Raw genomic sequence first — 23,576 nt, 5'->3', positions numbered from 1 at the left:
TTCTTCCTCCAAGCAAACTATCCACAACTACACTTAACAGAAGCACATGTTAAAAAGAGTTCATTTTGGTCGCTACTATGCTACTGAAATACAGCTGCAGGGATACCTTCCAGTTGTATGTTATTTGGATGTGTTACCAGAAATTGCTCATTTATTCCTGGGATTGGGGGAAGCATGCCTGGAGAAACCCTATGCCATTGAGCCCCTCGAGCCAGCTCAACAGCGGGACCGGGCCAGACTCAATCGAGCCTGAGCCTCCTGGGGTGGCTCAAAACCGGTCCAACCAGTTCCATGCACATCCCTAACCCACAGACCTTGCTGTAGTCAGTGAGTGTGCATGTACAAACCATTGTGCACAGTTATCTGGGAGCGAAGCTCATTTACACAGTGTCCGATATTCTAATGCTGTGCTTGTACAATAAAGTTGCACTAGTGCAGGCAGATACGTGCGACAGCCTTGTAATAGTGCAATGTCCTTGTGCAAGCATGACATCAAGATGCCCACACCTGGGGCTTACTTTCAACTAAGCATGCACAGGATTGTGCTGTGAGGGGTGAGATCTGGATCAGTCTGCTACGAAACTAGATGGAAAAGCAAGCACATTTTTTAAAATGCACTTGAGACCTTTGGAACTGCTAATTATCCAGTCCCCAGCCACCAAATGTACTTCTTTCAACAATGTTTTTGATCCCAGTGTGCCCTTCAATATGTGCAAAAAACAACCGCTTTGCTTTGTTGCATAGCCATTAAAGCAGGAGTGGGCGAACTGGTCCCTCCAGCTGTTGAACTACAACTCCCATCATCGCCAGCCACATGGCTGGGGATGATGGGAGTTGTAGTTCAACAACAGCAGGAGGGCCAGGTTTGCCCACCCTACATCAAAGGGGGCCTCCTTTGAGTGGATGTCATCCCATCTTCTGCTTAGTCCTTCTGCCAGCCTCTCAAAAATGTTTTTAGACAGAACTAATGTCACTTTCCTATCTGTACACACATACAAGCATTTTATATAACAATTATAAGTATTAGCAGAGCCACAAGCTGCAACATGTTTAAAGAGTTCTGCCAGCTTCTTTCTGGGGGACAATCATGTGTGAAGCAATGGCCTGGTTACTTCTGTCATGCCCACCCACCCCCCCACTTCTCTGTGCAACTGGGTAGGGCCCAGTGGTAACATGGAAGATTAGCAGCTTAACATGCCTGCCACAAGCTGAAGAGGTTGTGTCAACAGAGCTGGCTATTATCATTTTAGAAAGAGACTTAAAAGCTGGTGTTTTTTTTCAGCCAGGCACTCAAAATGCAAAGAATTTGCTGTCAACCACACCCATCCACAGGTGGGACCTGAGAAAAAGTGAGTCTGGTTCTGGTTGAGTTGTTTGATGGTTTCAGTGCCGGTGCAGAAGCCGCCTGTCCTGTTCTGGGCTTTTTAAAAGTCTGCCCTGAAGCTGCTTTGGAGCTTGGCCTGGCCATATTGGTGGTTGTGTGCAATTTTTGCAATCTGTAAATTGCTAAATTCACTCAGTTGGTTGCGTTTTTTACCCAGTCTGGCAGGCCTGGAACCTGCCAAAGGAATTTTTACCAAAGGCAATTCATCCTGCAAAAGCTTCCCTAAACAAAGGTTTTTTTTTAAAGTAGTATGATGATTTCTCATTCCTCTAAGACAGGGTTCTCAAACTTGCATCCCCAGATGTTTTTGGACTACAATTCCCATCATCCTCAGCCACTATGGCAGGACCCCGATTTGAGAGCCCCAGTAACAAGATGTTTGCATGTGCATATACAGAAGTGACTGACTTGTTGGGAGTAGACTCAGAGCTGAAAAATAAAGGTGTATTGCCATCTTTGCTCATTCTTCGGTTTTGCTAACTTGCCTGTTCCACTACTTTCTTTCCCAGCTGTGTCAATTGTAAAATCTAACATAGAAATGCTCACAATACAAATTTAAAATGTCTTCATGTTGGTTTAATGAATTCTGGCCCAGTGGAGCAAGTGCTTCCATCTTGGAATGACTATTATTATAAACTTCAAAAATGTTTTAAATAGCAAATAAATACAACAATATATTGAGGTTCATGACATGTTCCTGAGCATGTGCTATGGAAAGGGCATATTGGAGACAGGTAAAGCTAGGAAGAAGGTGTAACAGACTATGAAGTCAAGGGGCAGCAGCACAGCAAAATTGCTAGGCAGACCAATTCCCATCTGCTTCTAAGAGCATCACCAGGAAGGATTCAAGTACATACAAGCTAAGTAGCCTTTAATCCCTGATTATCTGCAATGCTGAGCTTTGTAAACTACAGGTTCTGGAATCTCCAGCTGTTTGGTTTTTTTTCTTGTGCTAGCAAGAGTGGGTTGCCGACACTTGATTTACGAGCGTATGCGGATGGAAGCATTCTCCATTTCCAGTTCAGTGTTCTTCTAGCATCAGGCCAGAAATATGGGAAGCATTCCTCCAATCCAGCTATGATGCACCTCGTATGGACACCAAAACTAGGAATTGTGCTGGCACTATAGATCAGGCTGGTCTAGCTCCTGTCCCCATTTGCCATCCACTTCCGCAGGAAAGCAGTACAGGCTAAGCTCTGCTAGTGTGTGGGCAGCAAACCTTGGGCTCAAGAGCTCTGTTTGCCTGAGGCAGGCTGCCAAAGGCCAACAGAGACCTTGAGGTGACCATGCCCCGCCCCCCACTTGTGTATACCCTTCTCACCTCTTTCCCTTTATTAAAAGTAGGGGGCAGGAAAGTATCTTGCCGCCTTGCTGGGGAGCCAATAATCTGCTGCCTGAGGCAATTGCCTCACCTTGCCTCACGGAAGGGCTGCCCTTGCTTTGGTACAGCATGTATACATTTGATGCCTGAAGAAATTCCCAGTCAGGCACAACCTTAATTGTCACAACTGGCAATAACCACACAGTGTACTTAGTTCCTTTTAGCCCCTGCTGTAACCAGAGGTTTGAGCCGGGAAAGCATTGCTCAGGAGCGATTCTGATGCCTGCCATCCCAGGATGCTGGTGTTCTTGTCTTCCAGGGAAATTCTTTCCTGGTCTCTAGAAGTTCACAGATTTCATCCATTGGTCTTGCACAGGCTTCCAAGTTTTCTGCCAACTTCTGGACTTTTGCCTTGAGCACCACATGGCTTGCTTTTGTCACCTCTTCTGTGTGTTCTGGGACCAAGAAGCCTTGTGAGCCGCAGAACACCATGAAGCAGATGGAGTTATACAGTGCAACACAAGCATTTCTCTCAGCCTGCTGTAAGGTGATGTCCATGGTGCCTTGTTTGCAGTGCAGGAATTCCAGGCAATGCATCAGTTCCCTCATCTGGCTGTGGCAGGCCAGGGCAATCTCCTTTACTCTCTTCACTTCCCTGGAATTGGAGAGCGCTGAGGAGAGATCCCAGGTCACCGTGACTGCTCCTCCTGCAGCCGCCACTCCTAACCCCACACCAGAAGCCAGAAGAGATGCCCCCAAAGTAGCAGGGCTCAGGGACAGCCCCACAATGGCTGTGATTGCGCCGGCTGCACTTAAAGAACTCCCAGCGAAATTGGCAATCAGAGAGCGCCTGTGCAGTTTGTTGATTCTCCGTGAGATCTCGTGGAGGTTCTTGATGTGGTCACGTAGCTGCCCTCTCTGGGCCAGCAGGACATAATGGAAGTGGCGTGTAGAATCAAGAGTGGGAAGGGAAACATGCCACTCCATGACCTTGATGGGAGACAGAAGAAATAATATGAAGGACATTTCGAAAGGTGCCAACCATGCAGTCTAGCAATGGCATTCAAGGATGCATTTGGAGGGCTGGAGCCCAATGGGACAGCTACCACTGATTCCTTATGCAGGTCTACAAGAGGAAAGAAAACCTCCACCTATTGGATTGTGATTGCCTCACTTTCTTTTTTGTATGCATCCTTTTGGGACGTGTGGACCAAAAGACTTAGTGTTCCCATGAAGCGACTGCACGGACTTAATGAGACCCTTCTGCAGCCCTGTGGTTAAGTGCACTCCCACTAAAACCTTGGGAAGAGAAATGTTCATAACCAAAGGTAAATATGATCTCTTTTTGTTCTCCTAAATACCTCTCTTAATGTTTCTGTTGTTGCAGAAGTGGAGGTGGTGTGGTAGTATTATGAGTATCTTAATGCAGGTGTTCCCAACCTTGGTGTTGGACTACAAGTCCCATCATCCCCAGCCTTCAACCATTGAGGATGGGATGATGAGAATTGTAGTCCAACAACATCTGGGGACCCAAGGTTGGGAACCCTTGCCTTAGTGGCAGAGTGCATTCCATGTTTCCATAATTGGTCATGTAAAGAAGTCCATTATCTTTCCCCCATTTCAGTCAGATTGCTGATACTGAAAAGCCAAGGCCAACCAGTGAAGCAAAATGGCTAAGGTAGGAGCCTAGTCTCTTAGATACAAGTCTTGTATTAATGTTGATGGGGCCGGGCCAATAGTCTGTCTCAGAGAATCTAACTAGGAAAGGGAGGCAGTAGGTCACCTCTGTTTTTGTGTTTTATAGCCAAAGTTCTTTAATAATAAAACATTCCCCCTTTTAGTAGCTTACTTGAGCTAACATTAGGCAGATGCTGTAGGTCAGTGGTTCCCAATAGGGATGCGCACGAACCTGTTCGGCGTTCTATTCTTAGAACGCCGAACAGGTTCGGAACCCCCATGTTCGAACTGGTTCGAACGTGGGAGCAGAGGTGCCTTTAAGGACAGGGGAGGGTGCACTTACACCACCACTCCGCCATACTTCCCCCTCCGGCGCTCTGCATAGAAATAGTCCCACAAGGTGGCAGCGTACCTCCTTGCCGCCCTGTTGTTGCAGTGAACGGAAATCACCAGAAGTGCTGTGCACGCATTGCGTGCACGTCACACGCATGCATGGTGTGCATCCATCTGCAACTCACACACGCGTGCACATGTGCATGGTGCTTCCGGTCACTGCAGAACGCCAGAGGGGGAAGCATGGCGGGGGGGGGATGTACCCTCCCCCATCCTTAAAGCCACCCCTGCCCCAACATCGGCTCGAAGGGAGCTGGTTTCATGCACATCCCTAGTTCCCAACCTGGATTCCTGGTTGGAATTTTTCATAGTGACTTTTAGCCCTCTTCACACACCAAGCAGTTCTACTGTAGTCCTCATTTAATAGCACGTTGAGATGTCCTTAGCCCCTTCAGGCATTCATTAGATTGGAACATGCCATATACAGGGAACAGAAGTCATCAAGGAAGAGGTGTCCACAGGAAAAAGGAAATAATTTGTTCAGCTAGTTCAAGCAGTGACACCTTTCACAGGCGATAGCTTAACCTCAGACCTCCACAACTTCTGTCAAGTCTCTTCAAGATGTGCAGCATAGCATTGTTTAGCAAAAGCCAAAGTAGGGTAATGCTAATAAGGTATACCTTCTGGTTTTGTGCACTTTTTAACAGGCATCTTATCTCCCACTCCATATTCATTCGTTGAACTTAGCCATATTTAATTATTCTTAATTTCTGATGAATCAATTCCCTCAGATTACTATCTTTTCCCTGGGTTACTCTTTCAAGGGCGTGAGGACCATGAACTGTTTTTGCTGTCTATAACTGGTTCGTACTGCAAAGCAGTTGTTTAAAAATCCCTTTAGAGATTCTGATGTGATGTATTCAGCTTTTAATTTGAAGCTTGCATTTAACTCTCTATTGGTTGCTTCACAGGAGCAACAGAAGCAGTCCTAAATGCTTAGAAGAAACTCCCATGTTATTACTAGCCTTCCTGGTTTAGGATTTTTGATGTTACACAGTTTTAGTAATGACCATGCTAATGTGTTAAAGTAAAGCAGTCCAATAAATAACATGAATATGAAAAACTGATTTCACCTTCTGCTTGAATCAGTGCAATTGTTGGAAGAAATCAGGGCTTCTCTTTTGTACAGACATTCTCTTATTTTAACCAATAAAAAACGAAAAGATGCCAGGACAGACGTTCTAATAAACAGCTAGGCAAGGCTCCAAAGTTTTTAAAAAGCAACAAAAAACCCACCTACCTTTGCTTTCCAGACCAAAGTTCCCAAGAGCAGATCTCAGGCTGTTTCTGTGCAAACCCAATTTATACTTCCCACACTCTTATTGCTCCGGTGGGATTGATTTGCATCATACCAGGAATTTGTCGTTTCCTGACCCCGACCACCCACCCCCACCAAGTTCAAAAGGATGTGACATAACTGGAAAGTGGTCATAGGAAGAGTGCAACATGTACCGTAGTCAGGAAACAATCCTTACAAGTGAACATTATGTGTTCACTTTTCCTGAGACACATTTATTACACACACACACACACACACACACACACACACACACACACACAAAATTCCTGACTCGAAATGAATGTGATCATCTCCCAAAGGGAATGCACTACCCTTCCTCTTCTTGAAATAACTGGTGACATGATCCATTATTTCTGAAAGGAGTCAGTCTACCAGCCAGATGACTTGTACAAAGGTGGAGAAAATAAAGTATGATCTCAGCCACTTGTCAAATGTACTTACTTAGGCCCTCTAGTCTTTTGCAAATATATAAAGACTCGCCTCTCTGATTGCCAGAGATGCACAGGAAACGAGAGGGTCACCCAGGTTTTAAAAATCAAGTTGTGTTTACTGTAATTGAAGGTCGACATGCTGTGCAATGCAACACTGGCATTCCTGATCCACCAGAGCTGCTGTGCACATGAGAACCAGCCCCAGCCATGTTGTGCAAGAGTGCATTTGTGCTACTACTTGATAGCACAATAGTTACTGCCATTGATTGTTTCCAATTGAAATAGTGCAAAACAAATGCCCATGCGCTGTTTTGAATAGTTGCACAAATGCACTCTTGCGTAATATTGCCAGAGCTGGCTTTTGTGTATTTGCATGATTTAATAGAATTATAAGAACTAGCTTTGCGCTAGGACTTTGTTGCACTCCTTGCCCCCCTGCCACAGCCCCTGCATTATTGTTCAGTGTTAGTCACCCACTCTCAACCACCCCCTCCCCACCGCTTGCCCCCCTCCCGCTGCTCACTCATTCACTCACCCAACTCTGCGCCGCTCATTCTCACTCCCTGCTCGCTTGTTCGCTCACTCACTTCCCGCTGCTCGCTCACTCACTCACCCCCTCCCCGCCACTTGCTTGCTCACTCCCCCCTCCCCCCACTCGCTCTCTCATTCACCCCCTGCCACTCACTCACTCGCCCCCTCCTCACTCATTCACTCAACCCCCTCCCCTCTGCTCACTCACTCACTCACCTCCTACCCATTCCTCTTCCCTATCTGCATATGGAATCCCCACTGTCCAATTACCATGGTGCTTCTGCTCTATTAACTTTGATTGGTTAAGCACTGTGTGGGCAGGGCTTGCCACGTACGACCTTAGCGTATTTTATAGATAGATAGATAGATAGATAGATGTGTATGAATAAATGGCTACAAGTGGCCATGTTAAGCTTTCCCTTTGGCAGCTGTCTCCATGTGGATTCATCTACAGTGACCTCCCACAGCGAAAGCCAGCCATTGCAAACCCAAAGTTTGGTGGGTTTGGGGTCACACTGCGACAGGAAACTTTTCTGATGTGACAGGTTAGTGCAGGTGGATGGGGTATTAAAACAAAGCCAGAAGAAACTGCAGAACTGAAGATGTAGTCTAATGTTTTGATGAATATCTTTCTCCGGAAATATCCTTACTGGACTGCCTGGAAAAGACACTTTCTTGCCAAAATCTGAAGCAGATTCCCTTTTTTCTCCCCACCCCCCTCCGCCCCCTGTCCCTTCCATCTAGACCTTCTTTTGCCATACTTTTGTTGAGGTCAGGGATTCATTCTATTCTTGTTGTTTAAGACTCTTCACAGGCACCCTACAGTATTGCTAGGTGCATTTTCCTACTCGCAAATTTATTTGCATTTCTAAGTGCATTTAGGGAAACTGCCATCGGTAAAACAGTCTAAAGGTCCACATTAGAATACCAGATTTTCCTTAAAGAGTGGTTTTATTCTTATCACAGCCATCCTGGGAAATGTTGGAATCTTGTCCCAGACTGACATCATTCGATCATATGAAACATCCATACTGCACATTCTTCTTCATATGCTCTTCTGACCATTTAGCAACATGGCTGTGAGCTCAATATGGTACCCTCAAGTCACACATGTGGGATTTTCAGAGGTGTTGAGATTAGGGAGGGGGAGAAGTTCTGAACTCCAGAATTGGTCAGGTCCAAACTGAAGGTGTCATTGTTTCTTGCCAGGCACTGAGTTTATTTTAGTACTTGGTACAATAGGAGATAAAAGCAATTCCATGTTTAATGAGTAACACTACAGCTACCTCCCAGCAAAGAATTCACAGAGTTAAGACTGAACAACTGTGTGGTATTCAGGACAATGAGCTTTTGTCTCTTTGATCAGGAAAATGTAGGCTTGGCCAAGGAGATCTAGAAAACAAAAAGCTGATTACTCAACAGCAGATCAAATACTTTTGAATTGTTTAGATTTTATGGTTTTAAGTTTGATTTTTAAATGATAATCTTTTGTTTTGGTTTTGTAAACTGCTCAGACCTGTTGGATGGGGCAGTATAGAAATGTAAAAATGAATGAATGAATGAATGAATGAATGAATGCTGATCAATTTTTGGATGGTCCCTTGTGCTATTTTAACATGATACCTTTCCTTTTTGGTGGATGTAAAACTTGTCTTTGAGAGTCAAACCACATAAGATTTGGAAGCTCCATGAATGGATTTCTGGACATTTGGATATGTGTGTGATTTTTTAAAATTATTATTTTTATTTTAAAATAGATTCAGAGGACCCTTAATTTGATTGAAGCAAAAGCACTTGGAAAGGGCTGTTGAGTCTTTTCCCTGTATTGTTTCAATGATCTAAATCATCTCATAAGAATATAAGAACAGCCCAGCTGGATCAGGCCCAAGGCCTATCTAATCCAGCATCCTGTTTCGCACAGTAGCCCACCAGATGCCTCTGGGAAGCTCACAGGCAAGAGGCAAGGGCATGCCTGCTCTCTTGCTGTTGCTCCCCTGCAACAGGTATTCAGAGGCATCCTACCTCTGAGGCTGGACGTGGCCTATAGCCACCAGACTAGTACCCATTGATAGACCTGTCATCCCTGAATTTGTCTAAGCCCCTTTTAAAGCCATCCAGGCTGGTGGCCATCACCACATCTTGTGGCAGAGAATTCCATAGATTAACTATCTCCTGAAGAAAATATGGATACAAATGAAGTCACATTTCATCTTTAATGCTGCGCAATTTAGGTTAGTAGTCCTCAGGCATGCTAAATAATTATGCAGAGAACTGTACTAACTGCAAATTCTAGCAAGCCCGTCCTTCAAATTTGGGAATGTTTTTGACTGAGTGGAACCCCAAATTTCACCCCAAATGCAGTCAAGTCGAATTCAGCATCAGCTTTAGCTACATTACATTTCTACAAGAAGTAAGCTCCAGAACAGGTATAAAATATGTGTGTTTGGGCACCTACCTACCACTTATGCTTCCGTCTTCTCAGCTGGGATCTCTGAATCACCTGAGCAATTCAAAATGGGGAAAAATACATTCAGTTTGTGTTTATCTACAATGTGATCTGGATTTCAAATCTTGGCACAAAAGCCTGACTACTCATAAGAACATAAGAACAGCCCTGCCGGATCAGGTTCAAGGCCCATCTAGTCCAGCATCCTGTTTCACACAGTGGCCCACCAGATGCCGCTGGAAGCCTACAGGCAGGAATTGAGGGCATGCCTTCTCTCCTGCTGTTACTCCCCTGCAACTGGTATTCAAAGGCTTCCTGCCTCTGAGGCTGGAGGTGGCCTATAGTCCTCCAACTAGTAGCCGTTGATAGACCTCTCCTCCATGAAATTATCCAAACCCCTCTTAAAAGCCATCCAGGTTGTTGGCTGTCACTACATCTTGTGGCAGAGAATTTTATGTGTTGTGTGAAAAAGTACTTCCGTTTGCTGGTCCTAAATTTCCTGGCAATCAAATTCATGATTGCTGGGATGACCCACTGCTTCTAGTGTTATGCAAGAGGGAGAAGAATTTCTCTCTATCCACTTTCTCCACACCATGCATGATTTTATAGACCTCTATCATGTCTCCCCGCAGTCGTCTTTTTTCTAAACTAAGAAGCCCCAGGTGTTGTAGTCTTGCCTCATAAGGAAGGTCCTCTAGGCCCCTGATCATCTTGTTTGCCTTCTTCTGCACCTTTTCCATTTCAACAATGTCCTTCTTTAGATGTGGTGCCCAGAATTGTATGCAGAACTCCAAGTGTGGCCGCACCATAGTTTTGTGAAAGGGCATTATAATATTAGCAGTTTTATTTTCAACCCCCTTCCTAATGATCCCTAGCATGGAATTGGGCTTTTTCACAGCTGCCGCACATTGAGTCGACACTTTCAACAAGCTGTAAACCACGACCCCAAGATCCCTCTCCTGGTCAGTCACCAACAGCTCAGATCCCATCAGTGTATACTTAAAGTTGGGGTTTTCCGTCCCAATGTGCATCACTTTACACTTGCCAGCATTGAACCGCATTTGCCATTTTGTTGCACACTCACTCAAAATCATTGTATTGTTTTAAAAGTATAGCTTGGTCTTGCATTGAGTATCCATATCTCAATACAGATATTGCATCTGTATCCATATCTGTGTGTATAGATAGATATAGTAAATAGCAGCTGCTTAGCGGAATGATCAGGACCAGAAGAGGGGAGTTAACCCGTTCCCACTGTGCTGCAGTCCTGACAAAAATTACACCCCCACCCCCACCATCCAAACTGCTATTTGCATTGGGAGGGAAGCTGCCATTGACACCAATGGAAGCCTCTGTCCCAGGGCAAATAGCATCTTTATGGAAGGCAGGATTTTCATCAGACCTGTGACCCAGGGGATAAGGTGAAAACTACCTTGCTGCTTCCATGGTCCTAATTTTGATTCTCCCATCCCACTGCACCACAGAACTTCTATTTATAAAAATAAAAATGCAAAGCCAAACTATACATTTTCTAGGGAAATCTACTGGTGAGACTCTGTTCTGTATCCATGATAGTTTGTGTCTCCTTAAGGCAAGTACATGATACTTCCTGAGAGAAAATAAAATTTCCCTCTTGCTTTTGCAATTTGTGGTTCTCAAATGCATATTCTCTCACTACAGATGTCACTGTTCCAAAGCTGTTTCATGTTGAATTCGTGTTCTGTGCCTAGAGCTTGGCTACATGTCTTGTCTGGTAAAGCTAATTTTTTGAAGCAGTTTATAATCAAAAGATCAAACTGATCAGAGATGGGGAAACTTTGTCCAAGGGATCCAATCATTTTTATGAGAAATCCATTGGTATTCAATCTTTTTGTTCAATTGATATGGCAATTGATTTTATTCCATTGATATGGCAATATCAGTTGCCATAGATATTCAAATGTTTTGTTTCATATTACTTAAGCATTGCCAACACACCCAAGAGTTTGTAAAAATTGTGAAGAGAACCTTTCTTAGCTGCCTGTCCATTTAAGCACTCATATATGCCTTTAAAAATAAATAAATAAAATAAAGGCCAATATACAGACTAATGCTGTGCTGCAGAAAAGTGTTTTCCATTGGGCAAAAGTGATTTTTGGCAACCCACCCTTCTCCTGTAACCCCCTGTGCCTGCTGAAAATATGTCCTTGACGGTCTGCCAACTGAAATTGTCAAAAACCACCCCTTTCCCGTTGGGTGCTGGAAAACCTTCCTCCGCCAGCACATCATTGGTCTGGATGTTAGCCAATAATAATACGAAGCTGCATTCCTGGACAACAATACTCAGTCCTTTCAAGAATGCCTTATTATTATTATTATTAGAATGTATTATTATTATAAAAATGCCTAATCAATTTTTCAGTGTGGATTATCTGCTTCAAACATTAGAATAAAGCATTGTTCCATGCATTAAACCCATCCTCACCTCTGCTCCCTGAATCAAGCTGGTTAAAGAATGATTGATACTAGAAGCAATGCAGTGGTGGGGTGGGGTGTTATTCCACAGAAAAAATCACACAGACTTTCCAGCAAAAGTAGTTGCATGCCAGAACAGATATCTGTGAAACTTCTCTACTCACCAGAGGACTGTACCTTCACACCAAACACTTGGACTTCACACAGGGTGAGTACCTGATAGCCCGGGATGAAAACTGTTACGTACTGTCCTTTCATTCCTTGACAGCCAAAGTTGTGGGTTTGCCCATCAGGGATTGAGGAGATTATGGCACACCTTGAAAAGAAACCCATTGAGATTTATTTGTATGCGGTGGTTATTTGAAACACAGCATCGACAACTTAATTTATGCTCGGAGTAATAAAGGACATGAATGGAGACTACAAGGCCAATAGATTACACACCGAGGCACTTCACACGATCGGTGTGAAGTGCAGGAGGGAGTTCTGTGGGGAGAGCAGTGTTAGCCTGCTCTCCCCACAGACAATCAAGAGGCAGCCCTGGGCAGCCGGATCGGCCACCCACATGACTGCCGGCTCCGTCATGGAGCCGGTGGGGGCTGCAGGGATCGGGGGTCACGCGGCCCCCGGGAGTTCCAGGATGCCCCGCGCAAGTGTGCGGGGCATCCTGGGGAGACCCCTGAGGCCGGGAGGCTGCTTGCAGCCTCCCAGTCGGGGGTCTATTTGTGTGTTGCCGCACACCATGGCAGCACACGAGCAAAAAGATGAGGTTAACGGAGTACTCGCTTTGTTAATCTCGACTAAGGGGAGGGGTAATTAGGTGGGCTAGGTGCCTTGGGAACACTGGGCTCACCTGTGAGCCCAGTGGTTCCCACGATCCCTGGAAAGCAGGCTAAGATCCCTTAGCCTACTTTTCAGTGATTGTGAGAATAGCTTCACTGAGTTTTAACCAGTGTCTGGGGTATGTTCTCGCCCTTCCCACTCTGTGTCCTTCCCTGTAACTTATTCTGGTGAGCCCTTGACCAGGGAAGCCCAGAGGGATTACAGTACCTAAAGCAAGGTGCCAAATGAAGCTTTGCCCCATGACCCTTTCAAAAATGGCCCTTGCAAGCTTTGACAGTGGTGTGGGGAGCAGGAAGGGGGGAAGCTTGCCAGCAGACTCCTCTTCTCTCTCCTCGTGTTGCTTGCAAAGGTGGCAGGAGTCAGGTCAGTCCTGAATAGCTGTGGTGGTGGTGGTGGTGGGAGGCATCTTGCCATCCTGCTGGAGTCTCAATAATCTGACCCCTGAAGTGACCACCTCCCCTCCCCCCCCATGAAAGGACTGCTCCTGCCCCTGAGAAAAATAAAACCAGCAAGTACCTGGGGTTTGTGGAGCCTCCTTTTTCCATTGAGTTGCCAATCCGTATTTCAGCCCCATCTAGTCGATATGCACAACAGTCTTCTCGGTTGGTGATACTTACGCTGGACACACTAAACTCTGCCCCCAGGTCTACTCTCCACCATGGATTTTGCTCATAGTCAGTGTGAGTGCACGATCCACGCATAAAGTCAACGGCAGTTGACCCATCAATGGCATTCCCTGCGGCTCCTAATTGGTTGAAGGTGCTGGACTGGGATGCCTGACCTAGAAAAGCCACGTTGGGGACTAAGAAGAAAGAAAATCAATCAATCAATCAGTCAATCAAATAAATAAATAAATGGCTGGACTTAGACTACTAAGCAAGAACAGAAAACTTGTATTCAGACAACTAAGTGGAGTCTCAGTTGAAACATTGGACACTGTGCACATTGTGGTGCTCTTTCCCAGGTCTGCAGCCGAGACGACCGAGGCCCGCCCCACCCCCACAACTTTTCTCTGCCTCCCCTAAAGTTTTTGCAAACAAATAATTTTTAAACACATAATTTTTAAATTGCTGTTTAGTAAGGTAGTGGAGAGCAACTAAGGTGGTAAAACCTGTGGCCACCCTTCTTTTTTTGGTGCCCTCCCCAAACATTTAGGCTGCCTATGGGCCTGTGTCTTTTCTTATTATTATTATTATTATTATTATTTCGATTTCTATACCGCCCTTCCAAAAATAGCTCAGGGCGGTTTACAAAGAGAAACAACAAATAAATAAGATGGCTCCCTGCCCCCAAAGGGCTCACATTCTAAAACGAAACATAAGATTGACACCAGCAACAGTCACTGGAAGTACTGTGCTGGGGGTGGATATGGCCAGTTACTCTCACCCTGCTAAATAAAGAGAATCACCACGGTAAAAGGTGCCTCTTTGCCCAGTTAGCATGGGATAATATATTAGATTTGAAATCTGTTGCTGATTTTGGCTAAAGACTGGACAGCTAATTTAGCTGTGCCTAAAGATTTTCAGCTTTTTCCTTTGAACCATGCCAATCCGGCCATTCCTTTTGGAAGCCTTCTCCATTTCCAAAGGGGCTTATTCTGCAGCATGGGATACTGCTATTGAGAAAAACAAATGCAACACCTTATTGGGTGTGTGTGGACCTAGTTGCACAATTCCCCAGCTTCCAGCCATAGCAAAACCAGAACTACCTACACAGAAAGCAGAAGATACAGGATAGCTGTATATTTCCATCAGGATAAGTGAGGGCATCCCCCTGAACAAGAAGATGCCAAACAGAGGGTGCTTGAGGAGCCCTATTAGTAATGGTATGGACCCACACACTGGTCTTGCACCCGCACAACCTGCAGAATCCAGAACTCAGAGTGTTTCCATATGTCAACCTAGGATCAATCTAAATATTGTTGTAAGCACATGCTTTTTTGTTTAAAATAAAATAGCCGCTGGATTAGGGGCCCTGTGGATTGGACCTGGAGCAAGAGACTTTTGCCATGTTGTCCTGCCATGGACTTTTGCCCTGTTGTCCTGCCATCCTGTAATATGGATGCAATACTGCACGCATCCAGATTGCACCCTGCAGCATGTAGTATTTTGCCACGAGAGAAAAAGCTCTCATTGGCACCCGTGACAGCTTCTTTTTCCTTGGCAAATAGCAAACACACAAGGGCCTGATGCATATCAGGATCAGGATCCCGTTGCATAGGTAGGATTAAAGTTCCCTTCCACCCACCAGGACCCCCTTGCAGGAGGTAGGATTAAAGATCTCTACATCTCACCATGGTTCAGATCCACAGGGCCTCCCAATCCATTGACTATTTAATGTTAAACACACATGCATGAGCTTAAAGCAGGACTGCACAACTTTGGACTCTTGTTGGACTACAACTCCCATCATCCCCAGCCACAGTGGCCAGGAGTCAGGGATGATGGTAGTCCGACATCTGCAAGAGGGTAGAAGTTGTGCAGCCCTAGCTTAAAGTAAAGCATAGTTTGACTTTCAATGCTTAACTGCTGCAAGAATAAGACTGATCATATTCACTCTAGTCCATGGCAAGGTGGTCATGTGAAGTCAAATGCCACATGCTAAACTCAGCCCAGGATCCCACCTCCCAGATTGTATTTAGACACCGGACTGCAACTTGGACTTTTCATCAGAGTCCAAGTTGCAATTTGGCATCCAGTGGACCTTGGTGAGTTCACCACGACGATGTTTCATCTCTGCACAAAAACCACACTCTCCCCTTCCACAGGGATGAACCTCACTTCCAGTGAGCATCACTGCCTCATTAGGAATGCACAACTTACCAAGAAAACCACACATTATTTTGAGAGCAGCAGAAAAGTTATATGTTAGTTATATGACTGAACTCCTGTTCTCGCTTAAATAAATGTCATATAAAGATAGGTATATTCTAGGCTGGATAACTATTGAATGCTTCTAATTTCAGATATAAGAAGAAGGTATTCATGCAACTGAGTTTCTGCACCACAGGATAACTATGCACCAGCTTAGAATTCAGCTGAGAGACCTTGATGCATACCAGGGGGCATTTCCCGCAGTCCATACACTTCAACTTCACACAGTGAGAGGTATCGTTCTCCGCCTGGGATGGTAATGGTCACATACTGTCCAAGCATTCCTTCACACTCAAATTTGCGTGTTTCCCCAGAACTCAGTGAGGTGATTATAGCACATCTTGAAAGGAAATCAGTTTGCATTTGTTAGTGTTAACTAGTGATTTAAAGAACATCATCAACAAAAGTTCAACACGCCTGAAAAACAAATATAAAGTTGGTTAATTTCCGTAAGGTCCACCTACTCCCATATTAAGATCATCTACTGAGGCTCTGGTCAATATGCTCCTGCCATCAGAGCGAAGACCATGGAGAGCAGGGCCTCTTCTTGGTGGCACCCTGAATTTGGAATGCCCCTCCCAGCTTCTTTCCTTAGGTGCCTACATAGTTTGTTCAAGCCGTTGGTGGCATTTGATTTGATTGCTCATCTGCTTTGTTTGTTCCCACTGTCGTATTGGCTGTTGATTGTTAATTCTAACTACTGTAATGAATTATTAACCATAACAAGCAGCATCCATACATGATTCTTTATTTTACTTTTCTAGCTAGCTAGCATATTTGTATACCGTCCAAAATGCAAGACTCTTAGCATTTTGCAGTACCTTGCAATGTTGCATTAGTCACTAGTGAAAGATATGGTAGATGCTACAGACATGACTTTCATACTACTAGTGAAAGATACTACATGATCAACATTAGGGGAGGAGAAGTCTCCTGCTCTAATTCGGGAGCTGCAGCTGGGTAAGATGAGCACCCCCTGCCCAGATTTTGTCCCCTGCTTCTAAACATGTTAGTTGAGGAAACTGACCTACCCACCTGGGGCTTGACTGACAATCAGACTCCCCACCTCTGGCCTTGCTTTTACTTAACAACAACTGAAATTCAGGAGGGTGCCTGGTTCCCAAATTACAATAGGAGGCTTCTCCGCCTACTTGATTGTGTGAACTGCCCTATTCTCTAGGTAGGACATGTATGAGATTGTGCACTGTGTGGTTGAGAGGTGGTGCTATCATTGTGCAACAATTAGCTTGTGCCCCATCTTGCACTGGAGTAGGGGTTCTCAATCTGTAGTCCGCCAGGTGTTGCTGAGTTACAGCTGCCATAATCCCCAGCCACAATAAATTGTCGCTGGGAAGGATGGGTGTAGTAGTTCAGCAACCTCTGGAGTGCCGCAGGTTGAGAAGCCCTGCACTGGAGGGAGGGCAACAACTTCTACTAGTGTAAGAACTAGTCTGGACCAGAGGTTATTTGCTTTGTGCAACAACCATTCACTATCTCCTTGTGTTGATGCAACAGCACTATGCAAGGGAGGTGTGCACAGAACGGGTTTTGCGTTCTGTTCCGAGCTCAGAACACTCGGGATGGAACGCAAAGCAGCCCGAGTGTTCCAACTGAAACACCGGGAGTGACCCAGTGTGGAATGTTCCGAGTGTTCCGGCTTTAAACAAATATTTAAGACAGTGAAGGCAGCGCTGGGGCGGAGGGGGGCAGTGACAGGTACTTTTAATATTACATTAATGGAAGCGCTTAGGGGTACCTGCTTTAACATTAGATTAATCGAAGCTCTCTCTTGCCAGCAGTAGCACTGGCACTGCAAGTCGCAGCCACAGCACTCCGGCCGGCATCTCACGCAGTGGCGGCCAGGTCATGTGAGGTCCGGTCAGAGACATGCCACTGCCACACGTGATGCCAGCCAGAGTTCGGCAGCAGCGCCTTACAATGCTTCAGCATTATTGCTAGTAAGAGAAAGCTTTGATGAATTTAATGTTAAAGCAGGTAGGAACCTATAAGAGCTTCCATTAGTTTAATGTTAAAGGTACCTCTCTCCACCCCGCCATCCCCAGCACCAGCCTCACTATCTTTTTTTTAAAAAAGTTTCTTTTTTAAAAGCCAGAACACTCAGAATGTTTCGAATGGAACAGGCTTGTTCCGTTCCGAGCTCGGCACAGGATCGCCTTTTTCGGGGTGTTCTGTTCTGAGCTCAGAACACTCAAAGCAGCCCGTCCCAAGCTCAGAACATTCCAACTTGGAATGTTCTGGACATCCCTACTATGCAAGCTCTATGCTCGTCTGGGTGCTGCCCATCATTAGCCACCTTAGAGACTTGCTTCTGGTTGAAATGTGGGATCAGTGTATGTTATGAACCAAAGTGTTAGTGATCTGTCTGTACACTTTCCATCCCATTCTCCATCTGCGCTCTTGTCCTTTAAGTGCAAAGAGCGGTAGTAACAATACCTGGGATTTCTGATCCCTCCATCAACTTCTGAGTCCCCGATCCGGATTTCGGCACCTTCTATCCGGTCCCCACAACAGTCTCCTCGGTTGGTGACAACTACACTGAGTACTCGGAACCTAGTCCTGAGGTCCACCATCCACCAGGGATTAACTTCTAACTGAGTGTGTGTGCAGTGTCCACGCAAATAGTTGCTGGATTTAGAGCCATCATTGGCATTCTCAGCGGCTCCTAGTTTGTTATAGGTACTGGACTGGAATGCCTTTCCATTATGGGCTGCATTGTAAACTATAAGAAATGGCGGGGGGGGAGAGAGAACAGAAATTGAATAAATACACAAATACATAAATACATATGTCAAATGCATAGCTTGGCCCTGTGTTACTGTTTTAGTGAAGTTACATAGGAGCCGCTGGTATAATCTATATCTATATCTATATCCAGTCATTCTCTTAGAAGCACTACGCTATACGGGTCACTTTACCAGATGAGTAGGCTTCTTCCCCTTTCGTGTCTTCCCATGGCAGTCTGTAAGGCTTCAGCGGTTTTATCCATTGCTCAATTGCAGACGTCTCTGTCCTGTTAGCTATGTCCCAGAGTCCTAGGCAATCCAAAAAGTAAAATATATATCTTTAAATGTCATTGTGAGGCTTCCTGTGTAAAGAAAAATACCCAAGCCTTAGCCAAATCTAACAAAACAAAACAAAGCAGAATAGCATGGAACTTGACATTCTGTAGTGTCCCTCCACAATGTCCATGAATACAAGCATCGGGAAGGGAATGATGGAGACCTGGATATTCCAGACTGAGTCTCCAATCTGCCTCTGGGCCTCCTCCAGAGAAGAGCTGCCAATCTTATTTCTGGCAGGGCTCCTGAGTTTCACAGCGGTGAGATGACTACGACAGGGAGAAGCACAGCTTCTCCCTTGCTTCATCTCTCATGCAGCGTTGATTAAAAGCACTGGAGTCCTGCCAAGAAAAAAAAGTGGCAACTCTAGGCAAAGGCAGATACAAACTGGGTGGGCAGGAATCATGGAGGAGCAGGCACCTTTGTCTGTTTGCTTCTCATGGTGGCCAGTTTCATAGTTCTCAAATTATGAAACTGTCACTGGATGCTGCTGTATACATATTTGCTCTTCCTAAACACTACTACTACTACTACTACTACTACTACTACTACCTACTACTACTACTACAAATATGTATATATCATTTTTCATATATGTATTCACCCTCCTCTCCTGTAGATATACCTTTGACTTTCTGTGTGCATTGCTAACTCATGGGTCCACTTTCCACTACTCCATGAGCATTAGAAAAGCAGGGCAGTGGCACCATTAGTCTCTTCTTTCTTGCTTGGAATAAAAATTACAGGACACAGTGTGCTCTTTCAGCACAGGCAACCATTTGTATTATTCAAGATGCCTATACGAATGCCTAGCAAGGAATTCCAGGCAAAGCTTATTTTGCACACCGGAATGCAGGACAACTGGGAAAGCTCTTTACTTACCTGAGGAATTTGCCCTCACACCAAACACTTGGACTTGACACATGGAGAGATACCGTATGCCTGGGATGGTAACAGTGACATACTGTCCTTGGATTCCTCCGCAGTCAAAAGTGCCTGTTTCCCCTGGGCCCAGTGAGCTGATTGTAGCACACCTTGAATGGAAAGCAATCCATGTTCTTTATTTAGTATTAACTGGAAACCACACTGACTGAATGGTTGGCTGGAAGTGGTTCTCCCTTGGAAATGTAGACCAGCAAATTCCTCTGGTTTATATATTCATACAATGAAAGGATGGTTGACTATATTGGTACAATCTTGCTGTTTCCCTGCCATTTCCTTTCTGCCCTGTACATAAGTAAATAAGAAGAGCCCTGCTGGATCAGGCCAAGGGCCCATCTAGTCCAGTATCCTGTTTCACACAGTGGCCAATCAGGTACACCTGCTACTTTTTCACACTGTGCTTTTACTGTGAGCCAGCGTGGTGTAGTGGTTAGAGTGCTGGACTAGGACCGGGGAGACCCGAGTTCAAATCCCCATTCAGCCATGAAACTAGCTGGGTGACTCTGGGCCAGTCACTTCTCCCTCAGCCTAACCTACTTCACAGGGTTGTTGTGCAGGAGAAACTCAAGTATGTAGTACACCGCTCTGGGCTCCTTGGAGGAAGAGCGGGATATAAAAATGCTTTTGCACATCAGCCAGATTTACCCCAAAGTCCATGCGAGAGCTTTGGGAGCATTTTACACAGAATTCAGTCTTTCCCTTTCAAATTTAAGCTCATCCTAATTTATGTCCGGGTTTTTAAAATCCTGTATTTTAGCGAGTTTTCTGGATAAACTGGAGTGCGGCTGCAGCAAGGTGCTGATGTAGAGTCTTCACATTAACATGATAAGAGCAAGTCAAGCTTTGCCTTCTAACCCAGATGCAAAGAGTGGAAAAACCAGTTTTCAGACAGCAAGCTAGTTTGCTCTTTGAAAGATTTACTTACAAAACCTCTGTGTATGCTCAAGTGAACCTTTTTGAGCCATATTAGTCTGCTTCTTTAACGTTTTTGCTGGTTTTAAAAATGGTTTTAACCCCTTGGAAATATCACATGATTACAATACCTTGGATTCTTGATTCCCCCTTTTTCCGGTGAGTTCCCAATTAGGATTTCAGCCCCATTTATCCGTTCCGCACAGCAATCTCCTCGATTGGTGATGTTTACTCTCCACACATGGAACTCTGCCATCAAATCCAGTGTCCACCATGGATTAATGTCCAGCTCTGTGTGGGTGCAGTGCCCACGCAGATAGTTAGCAGATGTAGACCCATCAATGGCATGTTCAGGGACTCCAAATATATTGTAGGTGCTGGACTGGAATGCCTTTCCTTTAAGGGCCACATTAGAGACTATACAAAAGAATGACAAGGGTCTGTCCTTTTAAAAATCAACAAAGCATATTCACATAGTAAGGAGAACTTACAAAGTGGGTTTGCAAAAATCATTTGAAAAAATACTATAAAGTGCTATTCTTGCTGTAGATGCACTAGTGGCACCTTTCTGATCAGGGACGTAACTACAATAGGGCAAGGGGAGACAGTTGTCTGGGGGCCCACTGCCTTGGGGGGCCCCCAGAGGCAAGTCACATGACTGACTCCCCCAGCTGCGCACCCGCCCGGGCTTCCTTCAGTTGTATTTGTCCTCTGAAACTGATGTGAGTGTTAAGACCTGGAGCTACCAGAACAGCATGTCTTTCTCTAGTACCATTAAATGACTTGCAACATCCACAATTTACAAAACGTTTTAAAAAATAATTTAGGATGATGTTCTATTGTGGCACATAGGGTGTGTGTGTGTGTGTGTGTGTGTGTGTGTGTGTGTGTGTGTGTGTAAATTTTACTATGCTTTTTGTTACCACTGTTCAGCCTCATTTAAGATTTCTTTACTTCATGAGCTGAGCTTCAGTGAGGGGGGGCCCATTTTAAAATCTTGTCTCTGGGCCCACTCCAACCTTGCTACCTCCCTGCTTCTGATGTTGCTCTTCAAAAAAGGGAAGGAGCTATCACTCGGAGGGAGGCAGAGCACATGCCTTGAATTCTGAAATTCAGCCTGTGGTGAGCTTCCTTCCATTCATGCTTCTTAGAATCCAACTTAATATAAGCTGAAAGTACATAGTTAGGCACATTTAAGCCCCATGGATTTTCAACAGGAGACTTAAACACGTGCTTAAATCTCTGACATTGAACCCCATGGGACTTAAAGTGCTAACCTCTGGCTGGAATGTGCCCAAAGTGACAACTACATTAATTCAGTCAAAAAACAAGATGCCCCCTCAAGACCAATAGCAAATAGTGTTCTAAGTACCAGACATCGGGACTTGTTCTTCACCTTCTGGTTCCCATGGCAGTTTGCTCTGGTCAGGCTCAGCACCTGGCGTGGAAGTTATACAATGAAATAAAAGACTTAGTTAAGACTCCTTCAGTAGGAGACACAAATCATCTGGCATCAGTAAGGTCATCTCTTAAACAAGACGTGTTCCAAAACAATTCAGATGAATTGCCCCTCATGCAATTAAAGGATGTCCTGACAGCATGTTGGAAAGTCCTGCTGTGGTGGCAGGGCAGGGCAGGGCAGGTGGGCGTGCTCTCAGCACATCACTTTCCCCATCATGTGTGCAAGCAGATGATTGTCTGGATCAGCCCTACATAAACTGCTTTGATATTGTTTTTGTTGACATGGTATAGTATTATTATTGTTGTTGTTGTTGTTTACACTGTCAGACAGGTGTTATTGACAGGTATGTTTTATCCAGACATCGAGTCCTTCCCAAGGACCTGGAGTGGCTGAATTGTAATCAGAAGTCCCATAATATTTTTGCATCTTCATTTTCTACCACTTTTTCGATTTTATGGTCCCACCAATTTTTGGCTACAGGTAGCTTGTATTTTTTGCAGATGTTCCAGTGTATCATCCCTGCTACCTTGTCATGCCTTTGTTTGTAGTCAGTCTGTGCGATCTTTTTACAACAGCTGATCAGGTGGTCCACGGTTTCATCTGCTTCTTTACAAAGGCGGCACTTGCTGTTTGTTGTGGATTTTTCGACTTTGGCTCTTATTGCATTTGTTCTTAGTGCCTGCTCTTGTGCAGCCAGTATTAAACCCTCTGTTTCTTTCTTCAAGTTGCCGTTCTTAAGCCATTGCAAGGTCTTGGTGATGTCTGATTTTCCAGTTATATTGTGCAAATATTGACCATGTAGGGGCTTGTTTTTCCATTTTTCTGCTTGGTTCTTGACTTGTTCTTTCTTGTAGGCCTGCTTTTTTTCATTGGTGTTGAATAGTTTCTCGTTATTGACCATTTGAAGTGCATCTTCTTCACTGTCCCTGATATATTCTTCAAGGCCTCTTTTCTCCTCCGCTACTGTTTGATGGACTTGCAGCATTCCTCTTCCACCTGAGCCGCGAGGGAGGTATAGCCTATCTACATCACTGCGGGGGTGCAGAGCATGATTGATGGTCATGATTTTCCTGGTCTTACGATCTAGCATCTCTAGCTCTGCCTGGGTCCAGTCTATTATTCCTGCAGTGTATCTGATAACAGGTATAGCCCAGGTGTTTATGGCTTGTATGGTGTTCCCGCCATTGAGTTTGGACTTGGAGGATCTTTCTAACTCTCCTGATGTATTCACTTCCAATTTTTCTTTTAACTTCAGCGTGTGCAATGTTATCAGCCTGGAGAATGCCCAAGTATTTGTAATGTTCTTTCTCTTCCAGGTTCTTGATCTTGCTTCCATTGGGCAGTTCTATTCCTTCTGTTTTTGTTATTTTTCCTCTTTTCATTATTAATGCAGCACACTTGTCTAGTCCAAACTCCATTGCTATATCGCTACTGAATATACGGACAGTGTTTAGCAGTGATTCGATTTCTGACTGGGACTTTCCATACAACATCAGATCGTCTATGTACAGCAGATGGTTGATTTTA

At 44.8% G+C, this 23,576-nt stretch overlaps 2 protein-coding genes across 4 annotated transcripts in view; both read right to left on the bottom strand.

The window, feature by feature from the left end:
* Positions 1-1,945: 1,945 nt before the first annotated feature.
* Positions 1,946-6,119, bottom strand: APOLD1 (apolipoprotein L domain containing 1). Of its 3 annotated transcripts, none has more exons than XM_053251409.1 (2): positions 6,016-6,119; positions 1,946-3,695 (listed from the first exon to the last, which is right to left on the bottom strand). In XM_053251409.1, exon 2 carries the CDS (start codon positions 3,690-3,692, stop codon positions 2,970-2,972), a length of 723 nt encoding a protein of 240 aa, XP_053107384.1. In that variant the 5' UTR covers positions 3,693-3,695; positions 6,016-6,119; the 3' UTR covers positions 1,946-2,969. The 3 variants fall into 3 exon arrangements, with proteins under 3 accessions (XP_053107384.1, XP_053107385.1, XP_053107386.1); XM_053251410.1 differs by having other exon boundaries at positions 6,012-6,080; XM_053251411.1 differs by lacking the exon at positions 6,016-6,119 and adding an exon at positions 5,059-6,003.
* A 2,108-nt stretch (positions 6,120-8,227) lies between these two features.
* Positions 8,228-23,576, bottom strand: part of LOC128327440 (uncharacterized) — a 45,428-nt gene continuing 30,079 nt past the window's right edge. Inside the window, exons 9-18 of the mRNA XM_053256238.1 lie at positions 21,960-22,025; positions 20,719-21,004; positions 19,616-19,767; positions 18,590-18,706; positions 18,108-18,393; positions 15,839-15,993; positions 13,297-13,582; positions 12,102-12,253; positions 9,493-9,537; positions 8,228-8,429 (exon numbers count right to left, since the gene is read on the bottom strand). Coding sequence (XP_053112213.1) covers positions 9,500-9,537; positions 12,102-12,253; positions 13,297-13,582; positions 15,839-15,993; positions 18,108-18,393; positions 18,590-18,706; positions 19,616-19,767; positions 20,719-21,004; positions 21,960-22,025 — 1,538 coding nt within the window. The 3' untranslated portion in view covers positions 8,228-8,429; positions 9,493-9,499. The remainder of the gene's footprint in view (positions 8,430-9,492; positions 9,538-12,101; positions 12,254-13,296; positions 13,583-15,838; positions 15,994-18,107; positions 18,394-18,589; positions 18,707-19,615; positions 19,768-20,718; positions 21,005-21,959; positions 22,026-23,576) is intronic.

Source organism: Hemicordylus capensis, chromosome 5, assembly GCF_027244095.1.
Source record: "Hemicordylus capensis ecotype Gifberg chromosome 5, rHemCap1.1.pri, whole genome shotgun sequence".
In the NCBI taxonomy this organism is placed as follows: Eukaryota; Metazoa; Chordata; class Lepidosauria; order Squamata; family Cordylidae; genus Hemicordylus; species Hemicordylus capensis.
The sequence above is the reverse complement of the archived record's forward strand: the minus strand, read 5'-3'. Positions and strand labels throughout refer to the sequence as shown.